The sequence below is a fragment of the Misgurnus anguillicaudatus genome, chromosome 23, assembly GCF_027580225.2.
Source record: "Misgurnus anguillicaudatus chromosome 23, ASM2758022v2, whole genome shotgun sequence".
Classification (NCBI taxonomy): domain Eukaryota; kingdom Metazoa; phylum Chordata; class Actinopteri; order Cypriniformes; family Cobitidae; genus Misgurnus; species Misgurnus anguillicaudatus.
In genome coordinates, this window is record NC_073359.2 from 7,848,398 (window position 1) to 7,875,443 (window position 27,046).

At 37.2% G+C, this 27,046-nt stretch overlaps 2 protein-coding genes across 2 annotated transcripts in view; both read left to right on the plus strand.

The window, feature by feature from the left end:
• Window positions 1-2,545: 2,545 nt before the first annotated feature.
• On the plus strand, window positions 2,546-8,296 carry yju2b (YJU2 splicing factor homolog B). The gene is made up of 10 exons (XM_055218118.2): window positions 2,546-2,650; window positions 3,110-3,163; window positions 3,242-3,295; window positions 3,377-3,459; window positions 3,551-3,606; window positions 5,691-5,751; window positions 6,113-6,255; window positions 6,374-6,546; window positions 6,624-6,762; window positions 7,681-8,296. The coding sequence occupies exons 2-10, from the start codon at window positions 3,161-3,163 to the stop codon at window positions 8,166-8,168; spliced, it is 1,200 nt and encodes a 399-aa protein (XP_055074093.2). The 5' UTR covers window positions 2,546-2,650; window positions 3,110-3,160; the 3' UTR covers window positions 8,169-8,296.
• A 268-nt stretch (window positions 8,297-8,564) lies between these two features.
• Window positions 8,565-27,046, plus strand: part of LOC129453751 (venom factor) — a 41,295-nt gene continuing 22,813 nt past the window's right edge. Inside the window, exons 1-21 of the mRNA XM_073861863.1 lie at window positions 8,565-8,650; window positions 8,758-8,799; window positions 11,467-11,493; window positions 12,733-12,922; window positions 13,364-13,529; window positions 13,625-13,695; window positions 13,796-13,887; window positions 16,445-16,527; window positions 16,622-16,709; window positions 17,320-17,422; window positions 17,509-17,623; window positions 18,634-18,749; window positions 18,867-19,013; window positions 19,250-19,462; window positions 21,227-21,430; window positions 21,519-21,665; window positions 21,763-21,892; window positions 23,373-23,438; window positions 25,544-25,819; window positions 25,934-26,243; window positions 26,723-26,808. Of these exons, the coding sequence (XP_073717964.1) occupies window positions 8,580-8,650; window positions 8,758-8,799; window positions 11,467-11,493; window positions 12,733-12,922; window positions 13,364-13,529; window positions 13,625-13,695; window positions 13,796-13,887; window positions 16,445-16,527; window positions 16,622-16,709; window positions 17,320-17,422; window positions 17,509-17,623; window positions 18,634-18,749; window positions 18,867-19,013; window positions 19,250-19,462; window positions 21,227-21,430; window positions 21,519-21,665; window positions 21,763-21,892; window positions 23,373-23,438; window positions 25,544-25,819; window positions 25,934-26,243; window positions 26,723-26,808 (2,743 nt within the window). The 5' untranslated portion in view covers window positions 8,565-8,579. The remainder of the gene's footprint in view (window positions 8,651-8,757; window positions 8,800-11,466; window positions 11,494-12,732; window positions 12,923-13,363; window positions 13,530-13,624; window positions 13,696-13,795; window positions 13,888-16,444; window positions 16,528-16,621; window positions 16,710-17,319; window positions 17,423-17,508; window positions 17,624-18,633; window positions 18,750-18,866; window positions 19,014-19,249; window positions 19,463-21,226; window positions 21,431-21,518; window positions 21,666-21,762; window positions 21,893-23,372; window positions 23,439-25,543; window positions 25,820-25,933; window positions 26,244-26,722; window positions 26,809-27,046) is intronic.

The following is a 27,046-nucleotide window of genomic DNA, read 5'->3' on the forward strand; positions in this document are numbered from 1 at the left end:
GGGCTAAATCCTTTTCTCCCTCTTTACCCATGACTGCATGCCTGTGCATGGCTCTTACTCCATAATCAAGTTTGCAGATGACATCACAGTAGCTGGCAATAATAAAATGGTCTGCAGGAATGTAATTCAGCACCTGACAGACCCCCAAAAATACAAAGAGCTATTTGTGGGCCATTGGTGGACTAGGTGGGGCCACGCTTATGGGGCTGAACTGGAGCATGTGACCAGTTCCTGGGTGTCCATTAGGATCTTTCCTAGAGCCTCAACACCTCCACTCGGATTAAAAAGGCAAAACAGCACCTTTACCTCCTTAAAGAAATAACAAAAGCTCATCTGCCCCCCCCCAGATCCTGCTAAATTTCTATAATTTCACAAATAAAAGTACTCCAACAAACTGCACATCAGTGTGTTATTACAACTGCACTGTCTCAGATCAGAAAAACCAAGACATTACTGGTGGCCTTCAGGTGGAATGGCACAAAATGGGCAGCACTGTTGCCTCACAGCAAGAAGGTCCTCGGTTCAAGCCCCGTGTAGGTCATGTGGCCTTTCTTTGCAAGTTTACTCCAGGTACTCCGGTTTCCTCCCACAAGTCAAAAACATGCAAGTTAGGTGAATTGGAGATACCAAATTGCTCCTCCCCAACCTATGTATGGATTATCCGCTTCTCGCCATGAATATAGCCATAGATGGTGTGAAGAATAAATAAATAAATAAAGAAAAGCACAAAACCAGCCGAAACCAGCCTTGGCCATCACATAAAATGCTGTTTTTTAAAAGAGATTAACAACACTAAACGACACGAGAGGATCGAGAGCCTGCATAGGAAGATAAACGCTGGTCCAACTGATGGAGGGATGTGATTCAGGAATGGTGTTAAGGACGAGAAATGATGGAGAGGGCAGGAGCTTCTAGTGCACTGCTTAGATTTACAGCATTAACAGCCCTCGTCTGGAGAGTTTGAGATTCCCCACTAATTCCCAGAGAATGCTTCCTAATGCTGGAACGCCGTTTTTGCATTCCTGTCCGGAGCAGACAAGCCCTATATGGACCGGGCGGGAGACCTGTCTTTGCCGGAATGCGCTTGCAGATGCCCCTGCTCGGCTATCCATACCTTAAACACCCCTGACCCCATCCCAAAGACTTTTCAGCAGCACGCTTTACTGATTATGTCATGCATTATTCAGAAATAATTTACGTTGGGCTCTTGGAAACAGGGTCTATGCAAAGTTTCAATTAATATAAAGTTTCCCATTATATTACACGTGCAATCCTCATAAAGCAATTGTTCGAATCTGTTATGGAGAAACGATAATATTGATCAATTTGAACAAAAAACATATGGATACTGATTGTAAATAATGTTATGTGGTGCAATAATATTTAGAACCATTATTATAAAGTTTCACAACACAAATATATGTTTACGAAGATAAAACTTATTGTGCACATTTACACAATTACATCACTTTTAAATATTGGCTAATTTAGATGATTGCACACTACATTTGATCTTACAGAATTATTTGCATTGGTATATGGCTATAAACTCAGTTTAGTAGTATGATTAGAGCTACTGTTATATTTTAATAAATATAGTTATGCATTGTTTTGTCATCTGTCTTGCCCTATTTAGGAATCTAGAGTCATAAAACGAAGTATAAGAAATACCGAGTCTGTGCACTTTTTTAAAAAATAAATCTCCAAGGGTGCATGCACCAGACAGACAAAGCCCTTTTCCCTTCTTTCCGTCTGATGAGTCCATAACATGTCATCTTGTGTTTTACAGTGTGTGAGGGTTTTTCACTGTGATCTTGATATGAGATTCCTGCCTTACTCAGACAGACACAAATACATAAAGCCTCAATCGTATCCCATGTTGTCTTCTGTATAAACTTGCATGCACTTATGTACAATCATCGCACCACCATCATAAAGCTCACTAATTGGTCCAACATATTGACCATAGAAATGTGTGTTTTTAATCTTTTTTTATGTAGATGTTTTAACTTTAGATTGTGATATCAATAAAATTACGCATCGTGAATCTGGATTACAAAAGTGAATCTTTCTTCTTTTGTTATCCTGTTTGTCTCATGTCATGCATGTTCCATGCATAATTGCTAAAAAAATAAATTATGCACAGATTTGGAAAATGCATTAGTTTTCCAAGTTTTTCCATTGATCTACAGTACCAACTCTCTCAATGGAGGGAAAATACCCATCTGCCAGCGAAAGCCCAACTGGCAAGCATAAAAGGTATTTCAAGTGAATGTGAGCCAGCAAATGATAGGACGTTATTCATGATTGATACGTAGCCTGTTTCAATTTTAGAGGATTTCCCCATTTTTTTTTAAAATGTGTCTGTCTGCACTTTATAAGACATTACAACTGTAAAGTATACATATGCATATACAGGTTTGGTTTAAAAAACACAAAACAATTTTATATTAAAGCAAAAAGTCTTAATTGCTTGTACCTAGGTACACATGACAATAAAAATCTTGAATGAATCTTACATCTTCAATCAAAGCGTTTGTGCGTTTAACGCTGTTTTCCTCTGCGCCACAGGCGGCGCTGTAGCAACACTCGCTCATGTTTTCCTTGACTCGCAGAGCGACGAAGAAACGCTGTTTACGCAGAAGGTTTGGTAAGCGTAAAATACATTAAATTTCATAATTTTTTCGAAAAACAATGTGTTATATTACTTGTTCGAGTATATGTGAATGATATAAACAGCATACAATACGCGAAATGTGTTGTTTTTGTTATTCGCCTGGCTTTGGTTCTCATTTTAGTACCTAGCATGATCGCCTGATCACAATGATATAATCCTAGTAAATATATCGTTTAATTCGCCTCGTTTTACGACGACGTTTTAATGTTTTATGTTCACGTGAATCTAGTTTTGTTTTTACTAGATTAAAGTCGTTACATATAAAGTCCATCTGTAGTGACGGTAACAGATGGGTTAAGTTATATATCATGGTTTTACGTCAGCGCACTGTTCAACATGCCTAATAACAACTGTAAGTTACTTTTAATAGTGTTTAGTGTTGCCATAACCATTGTTTAATCATAATTTAAAGCTTTTCTGTCATTCCTGCAGTTGTATTCGATTAATACTGTTGTCATCTGGAGCTGAAGTGAAGGCAGAAAAATGGTACGGGAACTTTAATGGTAAACCTGTTGTTATACTGTATGATTTCTGTATTGTATTAACACTTGTTATCTGTTTTAGGGTGAGAGGAAAGGAGTGAACAAATACTACCCCCCAGATTTCGATCCAGCCAAGGTTAGGATAATAACAAACAAAATCTTTTAGGTTGTATGTTAAAAGATTTTCCATACAAATATACATCTCAATCTCTTACAGCATGGCTCCATTAATGGCTATTGGAAAACTCACCCACTTCGGGAGAGGGCCAGGAAACTGTCTCAAGGCATTCTCATCATACGGTAGCACACGTACATATTTATAGTATTGTGATTTTTTTTGAATGCGTTTTGTATTTGTCTAATGCTGAATGTCTCTGTGTTACATGTACAGTTTTGAGATGCCTTATAATATCTGGTGTGATGGCTGTAAGAATCATATAGGCATGGGTAAGACTTGCAGCACACATAAGGCAGGATGATTTAATGCTAGTTCTTGTGTATATAGTATAGTAGGTAGTGTGCATTTAGGTTATGTTAAATGCTTTATTCTGATTGGTTGAGAAATGTTCAATAGGTGTTGATTATTTTTCTGTAACATGCACACCTGACCCGCCAAATGTCTTAAAATAACCACTAGGGCAATATTTGTGGTAACCGTGGTATAAGCGGAATAATTGACTTTGATCCTTTGAATTATTTGAAAATAATTAGGGATGCACCGAATGTTCGTGGAAAAGACGAATCCATTTTACAGAACAATAAGGTATTTGATGAGTAACCAGCGCAAATGCAGCAAACATGTTGGTAAAAGCATTTTATAGTGTCAGAGAAAGTCGTGAAAACATACAGCACTACAAGTTTCATTTACCAATCAAAATCACGACATCCTGAACACCATGCAGGGTATAAGAAAGACACGGTGACGATCCTGGGTATTTGTGTGCTGAATGCACAAGCACGGAAAACGAGAGACTTTAGCTTTTCATCATATGTCATAGAACCACAAAAGGTGTCAGCAGCAGTATGTAATAAAAACTTCCTAAAAAAAACAGTAAAGTCCTACAATGACAAACAGGCTTATGTTAAACGAGAAATAAAACATTTATTAACTGAAGCTTTTTGTTAGACTGCTTTGTTGAGTGCTTTTTCATCTGTCATGCTCCTGTCAGTCTTGCCACCGTTTCTCTCCCTTTGCTCGTGCTTGACCGTGCAAGCAGGCTGCTCTGCACAGTGCTTTATAAGCGTTGTTGAAAGTTTCTTAAGGCAGAGTAATGAATAGGTTATTTGTATTTTGGATAGGAATAGAAGATCAGATTAATATCCGTTTAGCCAAAACTCAGGCCAAGTCTATCTATAGCTATCTGATCAGAGAAGTAACCAGGTGTAAAAAGGCCCTATAATGACTGCTGGAATGTTAAATAAAATATTGTTAAATAATGTGAAATAAATATAGTAAAAAGGGCATTCTGTGTAAGAAAGTAAGAAGAATGTAAGAATTTTCCTTTTCATGGATCCGCTTCACGTAGTGCTGCATTATCACTTTGGGTGTGCATTATTTCCAAAAATTCAACTGCCCGTCGTCAATTATTCCTTACATAATTCAAAGGACCAGAATCAATTATTCCACTTATACCACGGTTACCCTAGACATTGCTAAGATATTGCTCTGGTGGTTATTTTAAGACATTTGACAGGTCAGATTTGCGTTTAGCGTTAATAATGCATACCCCTGGAGCATTTCTCAACCAATCAGAATAAAGCATTCAACATCCCTGTGGTATAAATGTGCTGTATACAACCCTTTCTGGAATATTTTATCCAACAATGCATTGCTCTTAACTTAATATTGCACACTGTTTTAAATGTGATTCAGTTTATACTGTGCAGTAACCAGTACTAGGGCCCTATGATTTCCATGATGCAGAAAACATGGACAGAATCACGGAATCCAAGCATAAAAATAGGAATCCAAGCTTGGGTGGCCATTCGTGCCAGTTCCGCCGGACACGTCCCGAACATGTTTTCGTGTTCGTTCTCCGGAAGTCGCGTTGCTCGACCGCATACGTCATCGAGGTTCTCACATTTCAGTTAAAATACATTAGAAAATTAAGATTTATTTCTTTTAAGACATACAATCATTGGAGTTTCATTCTTACCCATGTAACGGTTGCTTTTCTGAAATTAAGCCTGAAATATTAATCCTTGATGACGTATGCGGTCGACCAACGTGACTTCCGGAGAACGAACCCTAAAACATGTTCGGGACGTGTCCGGCGGAACTGGCACGAATGGCCACCCTAATCCAAGCATTTACTTTACAACAATGTCATGGAATTTGGCAAATTTTGGATTCATTAATTTTTAAAACGTATTATAACTAATTGTCAAATGCTAACTTTTTGACGTGGTATCATTAATTGGCAAATAAAACAACAGAAATGCGCAGAAACATTGTCTTTTAAACTTAAAGTAATCTACATCATTGTATAGTTGGTTTGTTTAATGACAGATGGATCATTTTTATTTTTAAGGGGTTCGATACAACGCAGAGAAGAAGAAAGTGGGCACTTATTACACAACACCAATATACAGGTAATACAGCATCTAGATCTCTTAAATGGATAGTTCACCCCAAAATAAAAAAAATCTGTCAACATGTATTCATTTTCAGATTGTAACAAACCTGTATAAATGTATATGTTCTGATGACCACAAAAGAATATATTTTGAGGAATGTTTGTAACCAAACCGACCAGAGGCCCCATTGACTTTCATAGCAGAATTAAAGAATACTATGGAAGCCAATGGGGCCTTTGATCGGTTTGGCATATATATATATAGGTTTGTAACAACATGAGTGAGTTAATGATGACATAATTTGAACTATCCATTCAAGTGCACACATTGATTTGATGAGGCAGATCTCAAAATGTGTGCATGTGATTGATCACAGGTTTAGAATGAAGTGCCACCTGTGTGTCAACTACATAGAGATGCAGACAGATCCAGCCACCTGTGATTATGTCATCGTGAGCGGAGCCCAGAGAAAAGAGGAAAGATGGGATATGGCTGAGAATGAGCAGATACTCACTACCGGTACAATATTGTTATAATAATGACTGATTTATTCCAATAATACACATTTATAATTCGGTTTGCTATTTTCCCCCACTTATAACTTCTTAAATCATCTACCTCCACATCGCACCATCAGAGCACAGCGAGAAGGAGAAACTGGAAACGGATGCCATGTATAAATTAGATCACGGAGGGAAAGACAAGGAAAAGTTACGTGCCGCCATACCGTCTCTCACTGACCTACAAGAGCACCAGGCCAGCTGGAAAGATGACTTTCAGCTCAACAGCGCCCTCCGCAGGAAGTTCAGGGTATGTTTCGTATACATCCCACTCGAGTTATTTTCAAGGTGCTTTATTTCTGATGCCTCTGTGATTTGCACATGCAGAGTGAGAAGAAATTGATAGCAGAGGAAGAGGAAAAGGACAATGCGGTGCGATTGAGGACCGGTCTGTCCATCCCTTTGGTACCAGAGAGGGAGGAGGATAAGAAATTAGCGTCATTGCTCACCTTGCAGGCCCCAGACTGTAAGTCGGATTTACATGTTTAGCAACCCCTGAATACCTTACAATGTCTCTGAGATGGTACCCATAAAAATGCCTTAAAGGGACACTCCACTTTGTTTAAATCTAGGCTAATTTTCCAGCTCCCCTAGAGTTAAACATTTGATTTTTACCTTTTTTTTAATCCATTCAGCCGATCTCCGGGTCTGGCGCTACCACTTTTAGCATAGCTTAGCACAATCCATTGAATCTAATTAGACCGTTAGCATCACACTCATTAGTGACCAAAGAGTTCCGATATTTTATTAATGATATTACACAGTGCCCAAAAATAGTCCCCTGCTATTAAAACTTACCAAGGGACTATTTTCGGGCACCACGTAATATCATTGTGCCTGCTGCAGTCATGTTACGGCAGCAAGTCCTTGATTATTACGCCAGAACGAAAGTATAGTTCCTAGCCATATCTGTCTAGAAAATCGCAACTTTTAATTTACCGTCAATCTTAGTACACAATGTAACTACAGAAAGGTCAAGTTTTAAATAGGAAAAATATTGAAACGTGGTTATTTTTAGCGCAATGCTAATGGTCTAATCAGATTCAATGGATTATGCTAAAAGTGCTAGCGCCAGACCCGGAGATCAGCTGAATGGATTCCAAAATGGTGAAAACCAAATGTTTAACTCTAGGGGAGCTGGAAAATGAGCATATTTTCAAAAAAAGTGGAGTGTCCCTTTAATGTGTACCATTCAGGTACCTTCGAGGTACTAATATGCACTCTTTGAAAGGGTAACACTCCAGGAACAGCTTTTGTACTTTTAGCAACTCGATAACTATGTGCTTGCAATGTAACATTGCCACATTGACTTATAAAAGTAGTTTTGTTTATGCGTTTTATTTGTTCACTTAATTTATGCCACATTTTCATTTTTCTTCTATAGCTTATGAAGACAAAAAGCAGACGAAAAGGCAACAGATATCATTTCGCTCCTGGTTCGGTAGCCCGTCTTCAGCTGTAGGGGGAGCTGCTGGGAGTCTCCTGCAAAAGTTAGGCCAGCAGGGACGGGGAGTGGCCGTCGCCAAAGCACTTTCCTCTACAATACCCAGTTCACACGTCCTGGTACGCAGAAAGTCAGATGGTGGCAGCAGTGCTACAAACACCGGCCCAAACCCAGAAGTGGACAGAGAAGAGCCCAGTAATACAAACCAAGACAAACCTCAATACAAAAATGATGCGAAAGCGATCAAGGACATAGACACTAATAGCTGCTCCGCAGAGACACAAAAGAAAGACACGTCAGATAATGTTCGGCTTGCAGAGGTGCATTGTGGGATATCAGTGGAAAACGGCTCTAGCTCGAGTATTGGAAAGTCTCTGGTTGTGGACTACAGTGACTCGGACTCTGAATCTAACAGTGAACTCTCATAGACTAAAATTAATGTCAACGGTGCTCTTATCCTACATGTATCAGTCAGTCATCATCACCATTTCTCAGATGTTATATTTTGGTTGTAATAACGCCCCAGGATTGTATTAAACATTTTCCCATATAAAAAGCAGGTGTCAGTGCTTTTCTTAAATTTAAAATATTGATTCAATGTGTTACTTTTATAATTGATAAACATATTTAGTTTTTTATGCAATTTAAATTAGTTGCTAGACAAGCATCACTATTCCTGTTTAGGCAAGCTAGACTTCTGCTCTCTGGTTTTGCACAGAATGACCCGAGTATTGCACAAGTTTATCAGCGGTCATGTTGAAAAAGTAGGAGGAGATGTATTGGCTAGTTAAGCTCTCCCGCGGTCGTGTCCTCATTTTGCGAAGGGTCGGCCCAGCAGGATGACGCTCCTTCGTCTGCTGTTATGGACGGCGTTGATGTGTTACATTTCCGATGCTCAGTTTTTTGCTCGAAACAAGTTTGTTTGCCTTTATTACCTAATATGCTACATCATTCGTGTTATAAAATGTAAAATGTCTACTTTTCTGTTTTAAATTGATTTGTGGTATTGTGTGATTTAAACAAATTGGGGGTGTTGCGGGAACCACTTTTCCGATTCCGGTATATATGCATTTTATACCTTTATGTGTATGGTTGCTCTGAAGGAAGTTTGTTAAAAATAATATGCATTTACGAATAAGATATTTTTGGTGATTTTGTCATTGATCGTGTATATATACTTATATTAATATACTGTATATATTTGACTAAACAAACAGTATTTCTTAGTAGAGCAAATAAGTTTTCTACTGACGTTTTCCAGATAGAGTTCATCTTTAACTATGTTATCTGTGTTTGCAGGGTCCTAGAAGAACCCGACCTATCTCCATCCTAAGTACACATGTTTCTCTTGTCCTATGCCCTCAAATACACAAACATGCCTGATCAATACAAATGACTTAATCATTTAACTTAACTGTGCTTGAATATCTCTTGTATATCAGTAAACAAAAAAGATCAACCCAGTAACTTAGTTTTGGTAAGCCATTCTCGGTAAGCAGGTGAAAAAATAGGTCATTGAAATGTGGCTCCCCTTGTGATGTCAGAAGGGGATAATACCGCCCGTTAATCCGCACTATCCAATCATGGGACTGTCATTTAGTGCAGATATCATTTGCATTTTAAGGGACACATCCAAAAACGGCAAATTTTTTGTTCACACCTACAAAGTGTTAATTTTAACATGTTATAATAAATTATCTATATGATATTTTGCGCTAAAACTTAACATAAGTACTCTGGGGACAGTGTTTTTCTTTGGAAAACATACATTCAAAAGCATATTATCATAATTTGTACTCCACATAATTTCAAGTTTTTAGTTTATATTTAATATTTAAGTACATTAAACGTCTAGTATTTTTTTTTACTTTAACTTATAAGTAAAAAGTAAAATTTTTATGTAATTAGGTATTAAATCAATTTTGATATGCAATATAAAAGGAATACACAGTATGATTCTATGCTTTAGAATATAGTGAACATTTTTTAGTAAAGTAAATTTTTCCCAAGACAAACACTCCGATAAAGCACAGATGCTTGGAAAATTTACTTAAAATCCTCAATTAGTGTCCGCCTCTAGGTTTAGGGTTAGGTTTTTGGGTAGGATTAGGATAAAAACGGCAGTTTTGGCTATATAGATATGATACAGCTACAGTAACAGACTTAAAGGCAGGGTAGGCAGGAATTATCTAAAAAACTTTTTTAAAAATTTGTTTAAACTGTCTTTATATACAAATACATAATTAAAATGTAAGTACTCTGAAAAAAAGAGTATAAAACTCGAGTGTCTTTAGACTTCTCACGACTGTTTTAAACACAGCTAATTATTACCATTCGGGACGAAACAAATGATTAGCTTGCGCGAATATCACTCTCTCTCGCGACCATGGCACCACCTGTTGCTATGGGATCTGCGTAGACATGCGCACACCCGATTGATTTGAACGTGCACGAGGCACTCTACGAAGAGCAAAATTATGGCAGAGAGAAAGTGCTTTCAGAAGTCACAGTACCTGCATATCCAGTCAGCGAAGGCAAACAAGGCAAAAAAAGGAATAAACGAAGCAATCAAAAGAGAGTAAATATCACGTGGCTTTTCTTCGAGTCGATGATGCGGTAGCGATATTGTCTCCGGAGTGTAGTCCTCATCAGAGTCAACAATGCTTTCATCACAGAAACTCTTACATGCAAAACACTAGCTTAATAGTGAGTACTAAAAAGCCATCCTATCTGTTTATATTCCTAGTGATAAAGTTAGGTGTATTATTACATGTTATTGTGACATGATGTTATTACATGCACCACGCTCCTTCCTCTCCGCTTGTCTGAGGTAAATCCTTCTCCCAGCAAAGCTGTCGGTGTCGTGCGTTCATGTGTTTTGGGGGCGTGGCTTTAGAAGAAACCCAGAAGGGAGGGGGTGGAGTGAATGGAAAAATGAGCTGTGTTTAAAACAGTGGTGAGAGGTCTACAGACACTCGATTTTTATACTCTCTTTTTCAGAGTACTTACATTTTACTTATGTATTGATATATAAAGACAGTTTAAATAAATTTGTAAAAAAGTTTTTTTTAGATAATTCCTGCCTATCCTGCCTTTAATCCTGTGAAATGTTGGGTTTAGAGTTAGATTTGGAGGAGAAGCATTAGAATAAAAATAGCGCTCATCTGGCGTGATTTCACAATATTTTGTCTGTTGTGTATCCCTTCTTGTGACACTGTTTGTAACACTGACATTTTAAAGCAGAACTGCTTGACAATTTCATATTTTATCTAAGAACAATCCCACAATAACTTTACAGGATTTTAGAAATTTTATTAGTTACATCACCTATGACATTTTGACTTCATGCACCACACTCAAAAAAATGCTCCCTATGGGGTATCTCTTTAGAAACTACACATTTGTATACCTAAAAAGGTCATATAAGTACTTCAGAGGTACATATTGGAACCAAATATATACATATCTGTATCTAAATGGTACACTGAAAAAAATGATTCATTGAATTTAATAAATTTTTTAAGATAAGTGGTTGCAATCAATTTATTTAAGCTACATTTAAACAAAAACGATTAGTAAAGTAAAATTGTTTTGTCATTGATAGTGTATGTAAACTTATATTAATATACTGTATATATTTTATATTTCTTAGTAGAGCAAATACGTTTGTTTTCTACTAGTTTTTCAGATAGAGTTCATCTTTAACTATGTTATCTATGTTTGCAGGGACCTAGAACCCGACCTATCTCCATCCTAAGTACACATGTTTCTCTTGTCCTATGCCCTCAAATACACAAACATGCCTGATCAATACAAATGACTTAATCATTTAACTTAACTGTGCTTGAATATCTCTTGTATATCAGTAAACAAAAAAGATCAACCCAGTAACTTAGTTTTGGTAAACCATTCTCTGTAAGCACGTGAAAAAATTGGTCATTGAAATGTGGCTCCCCTTGTGATGTCAGAAGGGGATAATACCGCCCGTTAATCCGCACTATCCAATCATGGGACTGTCATTTAGTGCAGATATCATTTGCATTTTAAGGGATCTGTATCTGTATCTAAATGGTACACTGAAAAAAAAATGATTCATTGAATTTAATAATTTTTTTAAGATAAGTGGTTGCAATCAATTTATTTAAGCTACATTTAAACAAAAACGATTAGTCAAGTAAAATAAAATAGCAAACTTTTGTTTAAATGTAGCTTAAATAAATTAAATTCAATGAATAATTTTTTCAGTGTAGCACTTTTTTTTAAGGGTGACATCTTGGGACCATTATTTGACCATTTCTTGTGATAGTGCACCATTAGTTTTATTTCAGAGATTTATGTTTATTATACAAGTAATAAAACATTAATTGTCCAATATGTTGTTTTATGACAATGAGATATTTTTAATTCAAAAATACTGTATGACCAACTCTTACGAAAATTAACTGTGGTTTTATTGTAACTATTTTTTTGGTGTATTGATGACTATCAGCAAAACCATGATTTTATTACACTAACTATGGTTTAACTATGGTTTTCAAAAACCATGGTTGTCAAAACCATGGTTATTTTGTACTTACTATCACTGTAAAAAAATTGCTGTAATTATGCAGCTGGTTGCCAGTAACTTACTGTAGAAGATAAAGACTGAAAATGTTTTATGTTCATTTAACTTTAAACAAAATGTTGCCAGTAAATAACATAAATGTAAAATCTACAGTAAGTTACTGGCAGCTAGTTGCCAGTAATACCCAGTATTACTGTAATTTCTACAGAATTTTTTTACAGTGTGGTTTTACTACAGTAACCATGGTTAATTTTCGTAAGGGAAAATACAATAATTGATGTAAACATCACATGTATATAAGTCACACTAGTTGCATTTTAAAAATGTTATTTGGGTTCTCATCAGGGGATAGTGCTTGAATTCTGGATGTAGAAGTCATTTATGCTGAAGTCTTTCGGATTTGAACCTTTAGATATGTTGTGTATCAGGTTTACTCTACTGGCTCCTGCAAAGATAAGGGTTGGAACCAAACAGAACATCCTGGTGGAAGGGCAAAACCTTCCCGGAGAAACAAGAGCCTCTTTTGTGATCAATGACTATCCAGCATTGAATTCTCTGCATCGTAGCTCTGTCATCCTCAATAAAGAGAACAACTACATTGCACTCGAAACCATCGAGGTCAGCTCTCTAAAATTAATTATGTTCAAATATGGTCCACGGGAACTGTTAAAGGGTACCCCAACTAGGAAGGCTTCTATAATTTAATACTTCATAATTAATAATTAAATTGATAGAGAAGCATCAAATATTTTCATAACTTCAAAAGATCCCAACCTGTAATACTCATTTTAAGCTGTGGAGGTGCCATTATGTCCTGCGCATAATGCACTGGGGTGATGATTTGTAATGGTTGTCCGTAATTTTTTCAACGTTTATAATAACATTTGTACTGTTTTTTACATTAATACAGTGAATCCCAGTGTTAATCTATTATGTTTTTATAGTCAGGGTACCCTTTAAAATTCTCTATTTTCAAACGCGTAACATCAGCATCTTGTCCAATCAGTGACTGGCTTTGTGTACAGCTTTATGATTTAGGTGATGTCATTCATTTCTCAGATCGATCCAAATCTGCTAGTTTTGGATGAAAAGAAAAAGAATTATGTGCAGCTGATCGTTCAGTTTGGCAGTTATCATCGAATGGAGAAACTCATATTGGTGTCGCCCCGGACTGGATACATCTTCATTCAGACTGATAAACCTGTTTATAACCCTGGAGACACAGGTCATCTCTCAAATGCTGTTAAGAATTTTTCATACCACTTATTAAAAAGTAATAAACTATCTATATTTCTAAAACCCAATATCTGTCTTCCTCAGTCCGTTTCAGGGCTTTTGTATCTAATACCGAATTTAATGCTGTTGAGAGAACCATAACTCTGGAGATTGAGGTGATTGTCTTAAACATGAGATTAGCGTAATGATCTTGTCTATGTGAAGTTATCAGATTTAATTGAAATACTGTCTGGGAAAACGTCTTTCACATTTCAGAACCCAGATGGTATTGCGGTGCACGGTATGACCAGAGTCAGAGCTATCGATGGGATCCTCTCGAATTCCTACCCCCTGTCTACTGTAGTCAAGTATGCATACAGAATTGTTCATTTGTGTTATACTGTAAAACTATTTTTGTAATAATTTATTAAGCTACAATTAACTGTTTAATATTTACACTGTAAAAAGTAAAAAAAAAAACAGTTGGATCTCAACTTAATTTTTTACTTAAAGGAAAACCACAGTTTTTCAATATTTTACTGTGTTCTTACCTCAACTTAGACAAATTAATACATACCCATTTTCAATGCACGCCATGCACTTAATTTTTGAACAGCGTGTCGTGAATGTGTTAGCATTAAGCCTAGCCCCATTCATTTCTTAGGATCCAAACAGGGATAAATTTAGAAGCCACCAAACACTTCCATGTTTTCTCTACTTAAAGACTGTCACATGAGTAGCCACACGAGTAAATGTGGTGGCACAAAACAAAACGTGGCGATTTTTTAAGCGGACAAAAACAAGAACTACATTCCATGGTGGAAGAGCACCAGTTTGCAGCAGTTCGACATCGGCGCGCAGTAACTAGGGCTGTGTATCGCCAACAATTTCCCGATACGATACGTATCCTGATACAAGGGTCCCGATACGATTCGCATCATGATACAAGACTATTTTGAATTACATTTTTTGTTCAGAATTTAGTAACATTATTATTATTATCTGTTTATTGTACATTGAATAAGCAGTGTTGTAACAGTTGTGTGAGAGAGCGCGAGTACGCGGCTCGCTTTGCAGACACGTGCACCAGCAAGACAGACATGCAAAGTACCTTTAACTCTACGTACTCCACGGGACACATGCGTCCTTTCCATATGGATCACGGATCAACAACGATTCGTCACGTTACTTTCAAAAGTGCATCCGAATCGATACGGAAGGTGCTGTATCGATGCGTGCATCGGCAGGCGTCCATGTCAATGTATTGTCGTATCGATATTTTGAACACAGCACTAGCAGTAACATCTTCACTCCTGACTCCTCCCTCTCTCGCTCATCTTCCGCCAATATAATTTTGTGCCACCATACTTGTGCATCTTTATGTAACAGTCTTTAAATAGGGAAAACATGGAAGTGTTTGGAGGCTTCTAAATTCATCCCTGTTTGGATCCTAATTGTGAGTTTACACCAACTGCGGTAGAGGCGTGAAGCGCGAGTGATTTCAATGTTAAGTCAATGTGCAGACGCGTTGACGCACGTCAGGAGGTCCTGCGGCGCGGAAGAGGCGTTCGGTGCGGAGCGGAAGATGCGTTTCCGCCTCATGCGCGGTACGCGCGAATGGTGCTTTTGTGCATTTTGCAGTTCACGCGAATTTGCGGCTGACGCCCGAGTTGAAAAATTTGAACTTTGGCGGAATTTCGCGCCACGTTAACCAATCAGGAGCCTGCCTGCTGCTGTGGTGGCAGCCCCGCCCGGAGTCACTCACTCAACCAACACTTGATATTGTCTGTAAGCAGTCACTCAGAGCTATATGACACAAGTTGTTATTCCTATAGAGGAATAAAAAGGACCTCACCTCGCTTGGAAGAGTGTCAGTAAGGACTTTGGGCAACCTGGTAAGTTGTAATACACACGTCACTTTTGAGACACGTGACGTTTATCGACCCGGGCCGTTTATTTTCCCCCTATAGTAAGGTTACCAAATACAAACTGGTAACTCTCTCGATAATTGCACAATCAACATCAGTCATCTTGCAAACAGACACTCGCACAGCAGTTGCCCCTCCCACAAGAAGCGGATTTTGCCTCGGACGCGCGTCAAATGCTTGCTTTTTCCGCGCGTCTACTCTGCTCTAGACGCGCGAATGCATTCAAAGTGTTCAAGCGGCAAACTAGGCGCGGTAGACGCGATTTTGACGCCCAAAACGCGTTTGGTGTAAACTGAGCATAAGGAATGAATGGGGCTAGGCTAAATGCTAACACATTCACAACGCGCTGTACAAAGATTAAGTGCACACATTGAAAAAAGATAGCGATGTAATAATTAGTCTAAGTTGAGGGTACAACATAGTAAAATATTGACAAAACGGTGGTGTTTTCCTTTAAAGTAGTTTTCACTTCAACACAAGTTTTATAATATTTATAATCATACATACGTCAGTACCTATGTTTGTGTGTGAGTCTATACATGTAATATATTTTTGTGCCGTTTATTAATCTTGTTAATATAAATTTTGTTTATAAATACGGTTCAGTAAAGTTACAATTTACAATCACTATGATTAATAAATGCTATACTAGTATTCTTTATTGTTAGTTAATGTTAAAAACTACCAGTAATGTAGGCAAACGTATTGTAAAATGTTGCTATATGTGACCCTGTCGGTGAAATCCAGGCTAAAGTTTTTAATGCAGTCATGAGATAAGGAGCATCAAAGTTTGATTTTAATCATTGATTTCAATCTTTGTCATGATCTTACTCCGGCAATATTAAAGATATCAAGATTATATTTTCACAGAAATGTTATTTACATTATGATTTTATGTAAAAAACAAATCGAAAGCATGGTCACATATAATTAACGTAATAGTTTTTTGTTCGAAGGTCCTGATACGTCAGATCTATACTTTTAATACTTTTCACAGAGAGGGCAGGTGGAAACTTGTTGCAAAGTTTGATGAGGCAAAAGAAAACGCATTCACCAGAGAGTTTGAAGTAAAGAAATACGGTAAGAAATTTACGACTACTTAGCCTTTGATTATCAAATGCAATATTTTTCTCAGAGTAATCATATGCAGAACTGTCTTAACTTTCTTCCTAAGTTTTGCCGGCGTTCAACGTCACTTTGACTCCAAAGGCGTCTCACCTCAGCGTAGATGACGAAAAGCTGGAGGTGGAAGTCAGAGCTAGGTCTGGTCATCAACTTTTATTGCTTTTGCTGTAAAACACAGTCTGTATTAACTGAAACATCACTATGATTATCCAATGATCACCAATAAGTATCATTTTAATTGATTATTTACTTTTTTGTAGTATTAGTATGCAACTTTTTTAGTTTTAAAGGACACTTCCCTCTGCAATACACTACCAACAAAAATGTGCTACTTTTAAATTATTTAAGCATTTATTCATAAAGGATTTGATCACCCATTTGGTGCCATTCACCAATGACATGTACCAAGTCATGAAACTCTTTTGTGCAGCTGATAAAGTTGGCCGCACAGTTCATGTTGATGCAGTGTGGCATGAGATTATTTCTAGCCCAACTCACTCCCCAGCACCACCTGCTTAGATCTGCTATGTGGCTTCTCCTTATTTCCTTGCAGCAGCATGTACTAGTATCCTCTCTAATTATGTGCATGATACAGCAAAAGCGTTCGCTTATGCCAGCAGCAGCGTAGCAGATCTAGACCGCTAAGCTAAAGCTTATACTTTCCATGTCACATAAAATGCTAAAACTACATTCCTAGAAACTATTCACTATGCAGAATCACTATTGGCAAAATCCCATTTCCCTCAGGTATCTGTACGGTACCCCAGTGCAGGGTACAGCGTATGTGCTGTTCGGTATCGAAACCAATGGTGAGAAGAGGAGACTCTCATCTATGAAGCAAATGAATGATGTAAGTGACTTAAACAAGAACGTTGTGTTGCTATTTAAGTAGTAAAACAGAATAGGACTATCACTACCCTGTCTTATAAATTGCAGCTGGATGGAGGAATCGTCACTTTAACCATGGAGGAGATAAAAAGGGTGTATCCTGACATACAGAGCCTAGTGGGGTCGTCCGTGTATGTCAAAGCTTCAGTTATGACCAAATCAGGTAAGAGATTACAGTATTACAGTGTATTACTGTTTGCTAAGGAAAGAATAACAAAAGGTGCCATTCTGACAAAGAAAGACTAACATCAATGCAGCATCAAAAGGGTTGACATGTCACTGGGCAGTACCTTTTCAAAAAGTACCCTTTTGTACCTTAAAGGTACCCTCTAAGTTTACACACTGGTATCTTAGAGGTACATATATGTACCTTAATTGTAAATTTAATGTACATACCTTTTTAAAAGGTACCGTCCCGAGCCAGAATGATCTCAATAATAATTCACGCATAAAACCTAATTCACGTGCACAAAATATATAGATATATAGATAGATATATACAGCAGGGAAAATAAGTATTTGACACATCAGTATTTTTTATCCATAAGGGGATTTTTAAGATCATTTCTAGAACATTTAAGTATACAAGTTGAGTCATAATAAATAAAGTGAAATACATATATACATGCACACACACACACACACACACACACACACACACATATATAAATATACTGTGTGTATATATATATATATATATATATATGTATACATATACATATACATATATATATATACATACAAAATAAAAATTCATATTCATAAAATACATGTCACAAACGAAAAACACAATTCAGAAATGTACAACTGCGTACGAAAAGTTTTAAATGTTTAAAATTCACAAGTTTATCGTGACTTTTCGTGTGTGAATCGTCTTGGATTCATTTGTGTGTTTTTTTTTTAGACTTTCCTGGCAGCGCGTTTCTCCAACGTGTGTCACTTGTACTCTTTAGCCAATCAGATGCGAGCTCCTGGACATGAATTAGGTTTCATGCGTGTAAATTTGGCTACGCGTGTGTGCATCGTGTTTTTGCGTGAATTATTATTGAGATCATTCTGGTTCCATACTTCCCAACCTTTCAAAAAAATATTTTAATTTATCAAATTGATTTGCAATAATGAAATCTGTATGATCATAACTTTACGTTTATCTTATGATTTCCGTCTCCTCAGGCAGTGACCTTGTTGAATCAGAGAAATCTGGCATTAAAATAGTGACATCACCCTACATGCTTTCCTTCAGGGACACATCTCAGTATTTCAAACCTGGCATGCCGTTTGATATTACGGTAATGCAGTCATACAACAAATACAGAATGACTTCTTTACGTGAACTATTCCTTTAATCTGTCAGCTAATAATGTTAATTCTGATGGACAAAATAAAATATTTCCTGTTGTTTATAGGTCACAGTCAGTAACCATGATGGATCTCCGGCACGTAACATACCTGTTAAAGTCAACCTCCTTCAAAGCCCCATCAGCACATCAAACACCGGCAGTCTTACGCTCTCCCTGAACATGCCATCTGTTATCCAAACACAGATGATAAAAGTATGGCTGACACGCAAGTACACACTTACATGCACAACAGAAACAAACTAGGCCAAAATATGTGACACTGTCTGTACATTATGTAAAATCACAATAAAATCACTTTAGCTGGGTTTTCACAATCGATTATCTTTAAATGTCACCTGCTGTAGATATATGAATTTATTTATAGGTGGAGGCATTAAAACTTCTACTAAAAAGAATTTATTTTCATAAATATATGGGTTCATGTTTAGGTGGAGACTGTAGTTGATGGTCTAAAGACAGAACGACAGGCTGTGAAAGAGTTACGCGTGGAACCCTACATCCCTTTCAGGTCTCATGTACCAAACTACTTGTACATCACAGCTGGCACCAACAAAGTAAGAGTGGGGGACAATGTTAACCTGAAGGTGCACATCAATACTTCTCCAGGACAGAGAGCACATGTTCAGTATCTGACATATGCGGTAAGTGTAAAACTTCTGGAAATATGCCAACTCTTGTCTTGAAAATACTTTTAAAATACTTTTCATAGGTCAAAGGGGACCAGTTTGGTTCCACACATTCTTTAATACTTTTCAAATGGCATACAGTACCATATATAACCTGCAGTCCATTTGGATTTAATAACAGCTCCGGCTGTCCATCTCATTGTGAAAAAACACGTAGCTCTAAACTGTCTTACTGTAGTTTATCAGGTTGCGTCAGTCCGGGTGTATTTGGCGCCACCTACCGCATTTTTGCAGGTGTACAGTATGATTGACGATGAATCATCTAGAGCTCAAATTAGAGATGCGACGATAAATGCCGATATACACTAATAATACCTTGCCATTGCCAATAACTACTCTGATACGCACAGTCGATATTATTACAGCTATTTCACGTACTACGACTTTTGATCAGTAAGTCCTTATCGAACTGAAATCACTGTTAGTTTGAGTCATTTATAACATGCATTTGAAAAAGCAACACTCGTCAAACAAAATCATTATAGATATTCTTTATTCTCATGAAAATAACCGAAAAGGTTTGAAGAACAGCAATATAAATATATGCTTAAGCCATTTCCTCGAGATGCGCATATATGGTGGTTCTTCTGCGGCGCATATTGAGTTTCTGCACGAGAGCGCCCTCTGGCTTTGAATGTAGCGGCATTTCAATGTAATTCATTGAGAAGCATAGCAAGCTTTATCGGTGCACCCCTAGCTCGATTATAAGACGACATTGTTTAGTAACTCTTTCCCCGCCAGCGTTTTTAAAAAAAAAGTTGCCAGCCAGCGCCAGCATTTTTCATGATTTTCACAAACGTTTAATGCCTTCCAGAAAATGTTCTTCTTTAAATATATAAATATACAATATACCAAATGAAAGAACGGAACCTCAAGCCTAGTTTATGGTCGCCGCGTCCGCAAGAGCGCGTTGGTGCGCGCGGCAAAAATGATGTCAACGCGGAGTGGGCGGTCGCGCGCGTTGGGTGTGCGAGACCCCATTTCGCGTGGCGCTGTGCACGGCATTTTTTGTAACTTTCCGCGCGGCTCCGCATCCGGAAATGACCGAACTCGAGGCGATTCTGTCCGAGCAGGCAAGCTTGTGACGTATCTCTTTGAGAAATCCAAGCAAAACAATGTATATATTTATCTGACACTCTGGAAGTAAAGTATGGAAACTTTGCAGTTTAAAACACGAATTATTTTACATGATTCAGAATGTTTGGCTTATATTTGTATTGAATGAACCACTGGATGAGGAATAAAATATAAACCTTAAGATGTCTGTACTGTTTGTTTAGTAAAAACGTTAATGAAAGGATAATGTTTAATAAAGACATATTTAAAAGATTGTTGTTTTATTCATGTTCTCATATTTATATATATCAAACTCTAATGTTAAAGGCAGTAGGGTTGTTCCAGCGGACGACTTCTTCTATCCTCTTCTTTGTGTTTGTTTTTGACTTTATTGCTCGCGTCGCCGCCTGGTGGTTAAAAAAATAGTGCAACGGTGAGACGCGCGCGCGATCCACGGAGGCTTGCGTTGCGGACCAAAGCGCGAGTATAACCAGCCCTTCAGCCTTCAAACAAACAAAAGTTTCATCCTACCTTCATTAGTTCTCTTTTTATGACCTCTCAAATATGGGTAGGTTTCTTCAAAAACACGGCATTTTGAGCAAAAACTCAATCTCAAGTATCTGAAATTCTGTAACCTCAGTGTCAATTATGCTCAATTTATAGGTGTTAAATAAAGGAAAAATAATCCAAGCTGCCAGAATGAATGTCCAAGGCCAGGACGTCACAAACATTCCTCTCCTGGTTACTACCGAAATGCTTCCCGCTTTTCGGTTTGTGGGGTACTATGTATTGCCATGGCAAAACGTGAGGGCAGAAGTGGTGTCAGACTCGGTCTTTGTGGACGTGGAGGACCGATGCGTAGGTTCGGTGAGTCTATTTAGTCATATAAGTAGTTTCTCATGTATGGTTTGTGCAATACTTCATGTTGAATTAATGGGGTCTGTGGCTCTGTCAGCTCCGTGTTGGACCGGCGCAAGGAGATGTTTCACCTGGCGGCCAATTTCAGTTCCAAGTTGCTGGTGATCCAGGAGCGAAGGTCAGCATGGTTGCAGTGGACAATGCCATTTTTCTGTTGAGCAAAAACCGTCTGACGCAGAAGAAAGTGTGGGATGCTATTCATTCGAAAATCTCTTAAATGCAATGAGTGCACTTTTTGGTTAAGGAAGTGCTAAGATGTCTTTCCATCTCGATACATTCAGGTGTGGGATGTGGTAGGTGAGGCTGATATGGGCTGCACCGCAGGAGGAGGAAGGGAAAGTATGAGCGTGTTTGCTGATGCAGGATTAATGTTTCATTCCAGCACTGGTGTCTCCTCTGAAGCCAGAAAAGGTGCTTAACACAAACACAGCTATATGTATAAATACTATATGATCAATATTTTAGTAGCAAGCATGGTCATTTTTTTCTGAATTGTTAGACAAGTTGAAACAAATACAAAAAAAATGAGCTTGGATGCAATGAGATTATGAAAGTAACCGAATGCTCTTGGCACAGAGACTCTAGATATGTTTATAGATTTGGGTATGGGCTCTCTCTTGATTTAAGCCAGAAAGCACACAGAGTCGCTTAGCAAATGCACATAAATTTAATTTAGATAATAATGCTTTAAGGAGAAATCAATGCATACAATGCAAAAAATGATTTTCAAGAAAAAAATTCTTAGTATTTTTGTCTTGTTTTCCATAAAAATATTTAAAAATTCTTAAATTAAGATGCTTTTTCTTGATGAGCAAAATGACCCAAGAAAATAAGTCTAGTTTTTAGACCAAAAATATAAAATTTAAGTGATTTTGTTCATAAAACAAGCAAAAAAAAAAAAAAATTGCCAATGGGGTAAGCAAAAAAATCTTGAACAATTTTCTTAAACACTAAATGCAAGAAAAATTCAAGAAAAATTAGCTTACCATTGGCAGATTTTTTTATTGTTTTATGCACAAAATCACTAAAATGTTATATTTTTGGTTTAAAAACTAGACTTATTTTCTTGGATCGTTTTGCTCATCAAGAAAAAGCACCTTAATTTAAGAATTTTTTGAAATTTTTACTGAAAACAAGACAAAAATACTAAGAATTTTTTTCTTGAAAATCATTTTTTGCAGTGTAAGCGAGGGCATATTCCAAAAGAGGTTTTTTGTTTAAATCCAAAGGGCACCTGTATGGTTTAGATTGTTTGCTTACAGTGTTTAAAGACACCATGAAGCTGCGGTTAAATGCGGTCAATGTTGATTTACTTGTACAATGTACTTTATACTGCAGAAAATGACTTTCTTACTTAGTATTTTTGTCTTGTTTTTAGTAGAAATTTCTAAAAATTCTTAAATGAAGATGTATTTTCTTGATGAGCAAAATGACCTGAGAAAATAAGTCTAGTTTATAGACAAAAACTATACAAGCAAAAATATCTGCCAATGGGGTGAGAAAAAAAACCTAAAAATAAGTTTTCTTTTTTTCTTAAACACTTCATTTAAGCAAAATAAATTAACCCCACTGGCAGATAATTTTGCTTGTTTAAAGCACAAATTCACTTAAATTGTATAGTTTTTGTCTAAAAACTAGACTTATTTTCTAAGGTCGCTTTGCTGAATTTTTAGATATTTTTACTGAAAACAAGACAAAAATATGAAGTAAAAAAGTCATTTTTTGCAGTGTATTTTAAAGACAAGTATGCTAAGACATGATCCTGTAATTGCTCAGGTATACAGTAGATTTCACAGTCACAGATGAAGGTTATCAGTAAATTATATGGTTTGTTCATCACACAAAGCTGTCGTATGGAAGTTTTCAAGTGATTTTTCGTTATTTTGTACAGATCATTGCTCACACAAATCCAGGAAAAGACGTTCTGCTGCTAAACTACAGCTTAAACAGCAGATGGGTGAGTCTGTGCAACTGATGTAGAAGTTAAAGCTACTGTTAATAACACTGAATATACAATATATAACTTTAATTGTGTAACACTTCACAATAAGCCCTATAAGATCATATACACTTTTAATTTACAGAGAATAATCTATACAACATAATTAATTACTAGGGCTGGGCAAAAAAAATTATTTCATCTTGCATCAAAATTGTATTGTATTTAACATAATTGTATGCATTTGAAAATTAGAGATGGGTTCTGTTTTAAAGGAGCATTTCACCCGTAGAAACATTAATCTTTATTGAAAGTGTGTCATATTTGTAGTCGAAATGTAGCATACATTTCGAATTTGGTGCCTATTTGGCAGAGAAAAGGGGTGTTTGTAGTCTCACTCCCTCAACAAAAATATAGCACTTCCTTCTTTCAATGATGCAAAATGATGATTTTTACATCATTGAAAGAAGGAAGTGCAACATTGGAATCTGTATTTCTCCTGTCTCAGTGGAAACTGAGGAAATGATGCACGACCATTCAAAAGCATGTCTGGGGTTCAAACTATACAAAGATTAATGCAAATGGGTGAAGTGTCCCTTTAATGTACCCAAGTCCTAAAATAAAAAAAGTGAAATATACAGGTTGGTGGCTCTTAATTTCTTTTTATTAATTACTCACTTGTAAACTTATGTTATTTGTATTAAAGCTATATTCATTGAGTTGAATCGAGAATCGAGTATAAAAATCGGGTCGAGAATCGGAATCGAACAGAGAATCAAAACCGAATCGATCCGATAGCTTATGAATCAAAATCGAATCGATCCGGAACATCTGAATCGATACCCAGTCCTATTAATTACGGTTAATGTACCCTAATTTAAATCATTCAGTATTGTGCAAAAATCTTAGGCCACCACAAACTTTGTTTTAGCAAAGTTTAATGACAGCTATATTTTTTTAAGCTCTTTTGATTAAGACAAACAGTGTTGGGGAAAGTTACTTTTAAAAGTAATGCATTACAATATTAAGTTACTCCCAAAAAAGTAACTAATTGCATTAATTAGTAATGCTTCGTTACTTTTAAATTACTTTTGCATTACGTTTTCTTGGCTGAGGCTTGATTTCTTTCAGGCCTTGCAGGTGTTTTTATGACTGTACAGTTCTGCATTCAAAATTTCTACCATCTCAGTTTCTGACTCAAACTGTTCCCACACAGGCGTGTAACGCATGGAGTGCATAATGTGACTATGTTTAGTTTAATTCAATACATAATTTTTTATCGAATTAATTAAACTAAAAAAGTAAGTTGCATTACTTTTTTTTTTAAAAATAACTCAAATATTATTGTGTACATTTATAAAGTAATGCATACTTTACTCGTTACTTCAGAGAAGTAATATTATTACGTAATGCACGTTACTTGTAATGCGTTACCCCCAACACTGAAGACGAAACAGAAAATACAGGAAATATTAAAAAAGAAAATAAATAAGAAATAAACCTAATGGTTGCATAGTGGCCTTAGACTTTTTCACAGTACTGCATATTTTATTGTTGGATGATAGTGCATAAATGAATGTTTTGTTAATTAAAGCGTTACTAAACCCCTGGTCAGAGCCTGACTCCACCCACTGGCAATATTTTAAAAATGCAAGAAAAATGGGCAGACCCCAACAGAGAAAGAGGGGACGAACTGAGATCGTACCAAGAGTGTGGTGAGATCGTAACAAGGGTGTGGTGAGCTTGAACCTGCTTATGTAGGGTCGTACCGCTTACGTCACGTGATACCACAACATACAATAGGAAAATTCAACTGCAGTAGCCACCGTTCAACCTGAAGAGGGCAGCACTCAGACGTTTTTACACCCTATATTGTAGCCTTGAAACAAAATCAACGAACAGCACTAATAAAGCCCTAAAAAAAGTAGATTTAGGGTTTAGTTACTCATTAATTAATTAACTATTATGTTGAGTTATACAACTTCATTCTAGTTTTTTCTAAGTGTTGCTGTTAATACTTATTGTAAAAATCCTTGAAATGTGTGCTAAATGGGGTTAAAGAGTAAAAAAGTAATCGGTCCAGTCATTTGAAATGCTCTTACCCATGTGATCCCTTTGTGTAGAGAAGGAATACCCTGATACGTTTCTGCAGAGGTGTTGCGTGGATGGTATGAGGGACATTCCCATGCCATACTCATGTTATCGCCGTATCCAGTACATCACGGAGGACTGGAGCTGTGTATTGGCTTTCCTTCACTGTTGCACGGAATACAGGGGGGAGCCACTGATAGACATTACCAGGCCTCCACCAACCACCCTTCCACCCACCACAACTCCTCCACCCACCACAACTCCTCCACCCATACCCAGCAGATCATCTCATATATCTTCATGGCATCGTAAGTCCTGCCACACTAAACTTCTTGTTCTTAGTACCATTAGCACTGTTCCTCACCTTATTAATTAAATCAAGATGAAGCAATGTTCATATCAACTTTGCCTTATCTGTTCAGGTTTTGAGTTGGAAAGAGTCCCTATGATTCATTATTCTTTGGGCATGGGTATGCCGGCTGTGGTGGCTGAACTGCCTCGTTTTCGTGGAGAAGCTGGACGATCTGGATATGAGGAACCTATTGTCATGGAGGGTCGGTATGGTCTCAACCCCATTAGGGAACAAAGTACAAACACTGAAGAGGAAGAAGATGAGTTTGACGAAGATGATGTTGACATAGATGCCATTTACGTCCGCACAAAGTTCTATGAGTCATGGCTATGGACTGATATCAGACTGCCTGTCGAACCCAAGCCCGGCAGTACTGACGGGTAAGGTTTTTACTTTTGAGTCATTCTAAAATGTCATCAGTGTTTAAGCCACACTAGTCATTCTGAATAAATAAACTCACAAATGACACTCTATCCCAGCATGCCTTGCAAGGTATATGGGAAACCCCAGTGTGACCTTATGCAGTTCACACAAACACACACGTTTAGAGGCTAAAGCTTAACCTATTCAATATAAGAAGAATATAATGATTTTCTCATGCATTCAACAAAATAGCAAACATTAATCTTATGCGTGGCACTGTTTTAAATTTTGTTTGTTAGGGGAGATTTCACTTTCAAATTACACAGCAAATCACCAGCAACATTTATTATCCCTCCTGAAAAAACAGAACAGACCGGCATCATGTCCATGCTCGTTTAGCTGGTGGTCACCAGCATACCAGCACCAAAATACAACATATGCTGGTCTTGCTGGTATTTCCAGCAGGGACTGAAGTTTATGTGTGTGTTTATCACAGGTTGGCTGTATATTCGGTGGATACTGTTCTTCCTGACAGTATCACTGAGTGGGGCTTTCTGGCCATCAGTGCTTCACCTAAAACAGGTAAACACCTCCAACTGTATATCAGTCTTGCTTTCTTAACGTATTGCGGAGGATTTTCTTTTTCTGGATGGATAATCAAGACTATTGGTCCTCCTAGTTGTAAGTCATTTTGGTAATATGTTTACGTAGGCCGTCGTAAGTGCTCATCCCTTTCTGCGCAATGCGCACTTTTAGGTGTATATGTGTGGTGAGTTACGGTTTCCGACCGTGTTTTTTCAAAATGTCTGAGGGTCGCAAT

Bases quoted from the DNA above. Each gene is read 5' to 3' on its own strand.
- yju2b (XM_055218118.2), top strand. The intron at 3,607-5,690 runs GTAAGACTTGCA...TTTATTTTTAAG, and splicing joins TAAGAATCATATAGGCATGG to GGGTTCGATACAACGCAGAG. The intron at 6,763-7,680 runs GTAAGTCGGATT...TTTCTTCTATAG, and splicing joins CACCTTGCAGGCCCCAGACT to CTTATGAAGACAAAAAGCAG.